The 7,548-nt window shown below is 48.0% G+C and overlaps 1 protein-coding gene across 1 annotated transcript in view; it reads right to left on the bottom strand.

Moving 5' to 3' along the window:
* Positions 1–1,611: 1,611 nt before the first annotated feature.
* LOC306967689 (lactase/phlorizin hydrolase-like) overlaps positions 1,612–7,548 on the bottom strand; it is a gene marked incomplete at both ends in the record, with an annotated part of 32,331 nt that continues 26,394 nt past the window's right edge. Inside the window, 5 exons of the mRNA XM_079562795.1 lie at positions 1,612–1,793; positions 2,041–2,379; positions 4,684–4,907; positions 6,130–6,261; positions 7,225–7,331. Of these exons, the coding sequence (XP_079418921.1) occupies positions 1,612–1,793; positions 2,041–2,379; positions 4,684–4,907; positions 6,130–6,261; positions 7,225–7,331 (984 nt within the window). The remainder of the gene's footprint in view (positions 1,794–2,040; positions 2,380–4,683; positions 4,908–6,129; positions 6,262–7,224; positions 7,332–7,548) is intronic.

Here is a 7,548-nt window from a genome sequence, read left to right as displayed (position 1 = left end):
GTCCCTTTGCTAAAGTGGCTATGATAGTTAGCATCAGAGGTCCCTATGCTAAAGTGGCTATGATAGTTAGCATCAGAGGTCCCTTTGCTAAAGTGGCTATGATAGTTAGCATCAGAGGTCCCTATGCTAAAGTGGCTATGATAGTTAGCATCAGAGGTCCCTATGCTAAAGTGGCTATGATAGTTAGCATCAGAGGTCCCTATGCTAAAGTGGCTATGATAGTTAGCATCAGAGGTCCCTATGCTAAAGTGGCTATGATAGTTAGCATCAGAGGTCCCTTTGCTAAAGTGGCTATGATAGTTAGCATCAGAGGTCCCTATGCTAAAGTGGCTATGATAGTTAGCATCAGAGGTCCCTTTGCTAAAGTGGCTATGATAGTTAGCATCAGAGGTCCCTATGCTAAAGTGGCTATGATAGTTAGCATCAGAGGTCCCTATGCTAAAGTGGCTATGATAGTTAGCATCAGAGGTCACTATGCTAAAGTGGCTATGATAGTTAGCATCAGAGGTCACTATGCTAAAGTGGCTATGATAGTTAGCATCAGAGGTCCCTATGCTAAAGTGGCTATGATAGTTAGCATCAGAGGTCCCTATGCTAAAGTGGCTATGATAGTTAGCATCAGAGGTCCCTATGCTAAAGTGGCTATGATAGTTAGCATCAGAGGTCCCTATGCTAAAGTGGCTATGATAGTTAGTACCAGAGGTCCCTATGCTAAAGTGGCTATGATAGTTAGCATCAGAGGTCCCTATGCTAAAGTGGCTATGATAGTTAGTACCAGAGGTCCCTATGCTAAAGTGGCTATGATAGTTAGCATCAGAGGTCCCTATGCTAAAGTGGCTATGATAGTTAGCATCAGAGGTCCCTATGCTAAAGTGGCTATGATAGTTAGCACCAGAGGTCCCTATGCTAAAGTGGCTATGATAGTTAGCATCAGAGGTCCCTATGCTAAAGTGGCTATGATAGTTAGCATCAGAAGTCCCTATGCTAAAGTGGCTATGATAGTTAGCATCAGAGGTCCCTATGCTAAAGTGGCTATGATAGTTAGTACCAGAGGTCCCTATGCTAAAGTGGCTATGATAGTTAGCATCAGAGGTCCCTATGCTAAAGTGGCTATGATAGTTAGCATCAGAAGTCCCTATGCTAAAGTGGCTATGATAGTTAGCATCAGAGGTCCCTATGCTAAAGTGGCTATAGCGTTTGAGCCTGAACCTTCGCTCGTTCATTTAGAGACTGCTGTGTTTGAACAGGACGAGGTCATGAACGTGTGGACCCCCAGACTCCCCCAACACACCTACACCCCGTGTCAGGATATCCCGACTCTCCTCCTCTGAACAGATGAAACCACAGATAATGTTGAATGTATGATTTCATAGCGTGACGGCAGAGCCATGAAACAGTGAGTTTACAGTCAAGAACATGACAGACTTTATTTGAAGCTCTGATATTATTTACATCCAGGAGTTTTATGGATCACACAGAATTCAGAATATTTGCACAGATAATATTTTTACCTCCCAAACATGACGTGACACAAGAGAAAATACAAAAAGTCAGATCAAACAGAAACGTCGCAATGATTCTGAGCAAAAACACAAATCATATTAATTCTTTTCAGAAGTCGCCCTTATTCCGCATGCTTCGCCGTTTGAATATGAAGAATCCTACTCCGGCCAGCAGGGCGGCGCCAAACGTCACCACCAGGAGGGCGAAGCTCGTGTTGAGTGCCACCTCCGCCTCCTCCGCACTGAGCTGCATCCCCAGGAAACGCAGGCCAGGAGGGGGCGCCACCGTCACTGCACAGAGAGGAGGGACATCACGTTCATAACCCACTACTACAGCTTCATTTGTGAATGAATAAGTGTGGGAAAGACCTGGGAGGGACACAGACATGTTGAAGGACATTTTACAAACTTTCCAAAACTTTTCCAAACTGTTGCTAAATGTTGGAGTTACTTCCTGGATAAATCTCAGGCTCAAAATGTCAGAGAATAAAGATGATAAAGAGGGTTTGGGCAGAAAAAGTAGGTAAGACAGTGGTACCTGGAGGCTTCGTGGTGGTCGGGGGCGGAGGCTTCGTGGTGCTCTGGGGCGGAGGCTTCGTGGTGCTCGGGGGCTTCGTGGTGCTCGGGGGCAGAGGCGTCGTGGTGGGAGTGGGCGGAGTCAGACACTCGTGTCCGGAGGCGGGGTCAGGGAAGCCGTTGCACCTGATGATCCTGTTGTACGTCTGGACGGAGACCCGGGGGATGCGCTTCAGTCCCGGGTCAGAGCGGTTCACGTAGAACAAACCGAAGCGGTCCTCGAAGCCTGTGGCCCACTCCAGGTTATCCATCAGCGTCCACGCCGTGTAGCCACGGATGTCCACGTCGTCCTCCAGGTACGCTGAGGGAGGAGGAACAACGGAGACAACAGCTGTAAAACAACCTGCACAGACTGAGACGTCCTCGGAACATGTCGTACAGAGGGACGACTTCACACAGTTTAACATCTGCACAAGTGAAAACAATCTTAAACAGAACGATACAAAACTGAGGCAAACGTCATGTTCAAAGGCCTTTATTGCAGCATGGCCGATTAAAACATTACCCACGCGTTTCAGCCGTAGTACCTTTGAGTACTTGGTTGATGTACTGGGTGTAGTAGTAGTACCTTTGAGTACTTGGTTGATGAACTGGGTGTAGTAGTAATACCTTTGACCACCTTTGTTGCTGGGGGAGAGACAATCCCTCTTCTGTCCGGACAACCCATCAGGAGTTTGGGGAGGGAGTATTCTGCAAAACTCTCTGACAAGCAGATGGGGAGGACCGTCATGAAACGGCTTTTGGACGGCCTGGCAAGGATCGACCAAAGCCAGCTCCCCGGGAAATACAAGCTTTGGTGCTACCAATTCAAACTCTACAGGAGACTGATGTGGCCCCTGAAGATGTGTGAGATCCCTCATCCACCGTGAGGAAGATGGATGGAAAAGCCAACACCTTCATCAGAAAGTGGCTGGGGCTACCACGATGTCTCTCTGATTCTGGCCTCTTTGGGAAGAACGCACTGCAATTGCCACTGCAGTCTCTAAGCGTGGGGTACATCGAGAGAAGACCAGGTTGGTTCTCGAGCTCAGGGAGTCCACCGACGAGTCAGTAAGGAATGCCAACGCCAAGGTTCCCACTGGCCGAAAGTGGAACGCAGAAGCTGAGGTGGGCCATGCGGTCTGCAGGTTGCAGCATCGAGAGATCGTGGGCAGAGTTCAGGCAGGAAGAGCAGGTCTAGGGTGGGGCGAGGCACCACGGTTTTGGTCCAAGGCTACCCGCAAGGAGAGGAAGGAGATGGTGGTGGCTGAAGTGACGCGGATGGAGGAAGAGCGCTATAAGATCAAGGCCGTCTCGCAAGGCCGGCAAGGAAGATGGACAACTTGGGAGGGAGTTGTCAACCGTAACATCAGTTGGTCTGACCTGTGGAAGATCCCGCAGGCGAGGCTCAGCTTCCTTATCCGTTCAACCTACGACACGCTTCCCTGTCCTCGTAACCTGCACCAGTGGTTTGGTAATGAGGAATGCTGCTCACTCTGTAATGCTCCCAATGCAAGCCTTCAACACATCCTGTCAGGCTGCAAGACTGCGCTCTCCCAGGGACGCTACAAGTGGCGCCATGACCAGGTCCTCAGGAAGCTCGCTGAGGTGCTGGGAATGTGCAGACAGGGTAGTAAACGGCTACCACCAGCAAAGAACCACACCAACTTTGTCAGGGAAGGGGGTGGGCAAAATTACACCAGGCCAAGGGAGAGACTGCGGCCTTTTGCCCCCAACCTGGAGTGGAACATGAGGGTTGACCTTAATAAGCAGCTCCAGTTCCCCACTGAGATCACCATCACATCTCTCCGCCCTGACATTGTGGTTTGGTCTCCGAAAGCAAAAGTGGTGCACCTCATTGGACTCACAGTTCCATCAGAGGGGGAGATCGAGGCTGCCTACGAGCGCAAGAAGGCCAAGTATTCCGAGCTGGCTGCAGAGTGCCGGGAGGCTGGCTGGAAGGCCGCCATCTACTCTGTTGAAGTTGGCTGCAGAGGCTTTGTGGGGCTGTCAATGACACGGCTCTTGAGGGACGCAGGAGTCACAGGTGGAATGCTGCGCAGGGCCACAAGTGAGCTTTCAGAAGAGGCGGAAAAAGGTAGCTTCTGGCTCTGGTTGAGAAGGAAGGATAGGAGTTGGGGAAAAAACATTTAACTCCAAGACAGCTGCAGGGGATAACATCCTACAGCTGCAGGGAGTGACAGGGAGACGTCCTTGTTACTGCTCCGCCACCATGAGACGTTCCAGGATTAAAGGGGCGAAACGTTGGTGATTGGGGGTTCCTGGCTGATGACCCTGCAGCTGACCCATGGGCACCGGAGGAGGTGCGACAGGCAGTAACGCCAAGCAGGAAATTACACCTACCTGCATACATCAACTCAATTGAGTACTTGGTTGATGTACTGGGTGTAGTAGTATTACCTTTGAGTACTTGGTTGATGTGCTGGGTGTAGTAGTATTACCTTTAAGTACTTGGTTGATGTACTGGGTGTAGTAGTATTACCTTTAAGTACTTGGTTGATGTACTGGGTGTAGTAGTATTACCTTTGAGTACTTGGTTGATGTGCTGGGTGTAGTAGTATTACCTTTCAGTACTTGGTTGATGTACTGGGTGTAGTAGTTGTACCTTTGAGTACTTGGTTGATGTACTGGGTGTAGTAGTACTGCCGGAGCGTGTCGTTGAGGTCGATCGGGCCCCTCTCACTGACTCCGTTCTCCGTGATGATGATCGGTGGATTTCCGTAATTCTCTTTGATGAAATTCAGGATTTTCCTGAAGCCGAAAGGCGACACTTTGAGCCACCCAGACCCCGAGTCCAGCCAGGTCCGGTCTGCGATGGTCCCGGCGCCCCTGGACACACCCGACAGTCAGCTCTGGATCAGTGTGAGTCTGTAAAGTGTGAGTCTGTGAAGTGTGAGTCTGTGAAGTGTGAGTCTGTAAAGTGAGTCTGTAAAGTGTGAGTCTGTGAAGTGTGAGTCTGTGAAGTGTGAGTCTGTAAAGTGTGAGTCTGTAAAGTGTGAGTCTGTAAAGTGTGAGTCTGTAAAGTGAGTCTGTAAAGTGTGAGTCTGTAAAGTGTGAGTCTGTAAAGTGTGAGTCTGTAAAGTGTGAGTCTGTAAAGTGTGAGTCTGTAAAGTGAGTCTGTAAAGTGAGTCTGTAAAGTGTGAGTCTGTAAAGTGAGTCTGTAAAGTGAGTCTGTAAAGTGTGAGTCTGTGAAGTGTGAGTCTGTAAAGTGTGAGTCTGTAAAGTGTGAGTCTGTAAAGTGAGTCTGTAAAGTGTGAGTCTGTGAAGTGTGAGTCTGTAAAGTGTGAGTCTGTAAAGTGAGTCTGTAAAGTGAGTCTGTAAAGTGTGAGTCTGTAAAGTGAGTCTGTAAAGTGTGAGTCTGTAAAGTGAGTCTGTAAAGTGAGTCTGTAAAGTGTGAGTCTGTAAAGTGTGAGTCTGTAAAGTGAGTCTGTAAAGTGTGAGTCTGTAAAGTGAGTCTGTAAAGTGTGGAGTCTGTAAAGTGAGTCTGTAAAGTGTGAGTCTGTAAAGTGTGAGTCTGTAAAGTGAGTCTGTAAAGTGTGAGTCTGTAAAGTGTGAGTCTGTGAAGTGTGAGTCTGTAAAGTGTGAGTCTGTAAAGTGTGGAGTCTGTAAAGTGTGAGTCTGTAAAGTGAGTCTGTAAAGTGAGTCTGTAAAGTGTGAGTCTGTAAAGTGAGTCTGTAAAGTGAGTCTGTAAAGTGTGAGTCTGTAAAGTGAGTCTGTAAAGTGTGAGTCTGTAAAGTGTGAGTCTGTAAAGTGAGTCTGTAAAGTGTGAGTCTGTAAAGTGTGAGTCTGTAAAGTGAGTCTGTAAAGTGTGAGTCTGTAAAGTGTGAGTCTGTAAAGTGTGAGTCTGTAAAGTGTGGAGTCTGTAAAGTGAGTCTGTAAAGTGAGTCTGTAAAGTGTGAGTCTGTAAAGTGAGTCTGTAAAGTGTGAGTCTGTAAAGTGAGTCTGTAAAGTGAGTCTGTAAAGTGTGAGTCTGTAAAGTGAGTCTGTAAAGTGTGAGTCTGTAAAGTGAGTCTGTAAAGTGTGAGTCTGTAAAGTGAGTCTGTAGTGAGACCTGTCGGCGTCGTAGTGCTGCAGGTTCTTGTAGTCCACAGGAAAGGCCAGCACTGTCGTGTAGTGGTTAAAGCAGAAACAGTCGTGAGTTCCTTTGATCCGGACGATCTCCTCCGGGGTGAACTCCGGGAGTCTGAGTCAGAGACAGAGAGACTGAGTCAGAGACAGAGAGACTGAGTCAGAGACAGAGAGACTGAGTCAGAGACAGAGAGACTGAGTCAGAGACAGAGAGACTGAGTCAGAGACAGAGAGACTGAGTCAGAGACAGAGAGACTGAGTCAGAGTCAGAGAGACTGAGTCAGAGACAGAGAGACTGAGTCAGAGACAGAGAGACTGAGTCAGAGACAGAGAGACTGAGTCAGAGACAGAGAGACTGAGTCAGAGACAGAGAGACTGAGTCAGAGACAGAGAGACTGAGTCAGAGACAGAGAGTCTGAGTCAGAGACAGAGAGACTGAGTCAGAGACAGAGAGACTGAGTCAGAGACAGAGAGACTGAGTCAGAGACAGAGAGACTGAGTCAGAGACAGAGAGTCTGAGTCAGAGACAGAGAGACTGAGTCAGAGACAGAGAGACTGAGTCAGAGACAGAGAGACTGAGTCAGAGACAGAGAGACTGAGTCAGAGACAGAGAGACTGAGTCAGAGACAGAGAGACTGAGTCAGAGACAGAGAGACTGAGTCAGAGACAGAGAGACTGAACAGGACTGTGGTCCATCTACCACCATTTTTTAAACACAATTCTTTCTCATTTTCCCAATTTGTTTTTGCATTGTTTCTATTTCTAATATTTCTCCCATTTCCCCCCATTTGTGCCCAGTTTTTTAACATGTTTCCATATTTTTGCCGCAACTTCGCCCATTTTATTAACCACATTCTTTCCCAATTGATCCCACATTTCCTGACTTTGGGGATGAATTTGATTTTGATTGATTTTCATAAACATTATTGTCTGGTTCTGGATGACACATGTTTCCGTGTAGGACAGAGGATCGTTAAGGTATTGGTATCGAAACCACTCTGAGATCAATTATCGTTAAAGTACTGTATAGTAAATATACTGTAGCGTCCCCAGCCCTGGTCCTGGTCCGGACTCTCACCTGGACTTGGGCAGACCCGCTGCCAGGCTGCGCTCCCTGATGATGGTCTTCATGGTGGGGCTGTAGTCTCCCACGAAAATGGGGTGAGCGAACCAGCCGATGTAGAACTGAGAGGGATTCAGAGAAGAAGGATTAAAGAGGAGAGGAAGAGTCTGGGGAGGAGGAGGTCCTGGATTCATCGTGTGGAAATCCTTCCTCTTTAAAGCTTTGATGAAGCTGTTTAACCTGATGTTCCCCATTTTAGAGCTGGGGTTAGAAGACAGTGGGAGGAGCTACCTGTATGACTCTGTTTGCTTGTAGGGGTTACCTGTATGACTCTGTGTG

The sequence above is a fragment of the Gobius niger genome (genome assembly GCF_951799975.1).
Source record: "Gobius niger genome assembly, chromosome: 9".
NCBI lineage: Eukaryota > Metazoa > Chordata > Actinopteri > Gobiiformes > Gobiidae > Gobius > Gobius niger.
The sequence above is the reverse complement of the archived record's forward strand: the minus strand, read 5'-3'. Positions and strand labels throughout refer to the sequence as shown.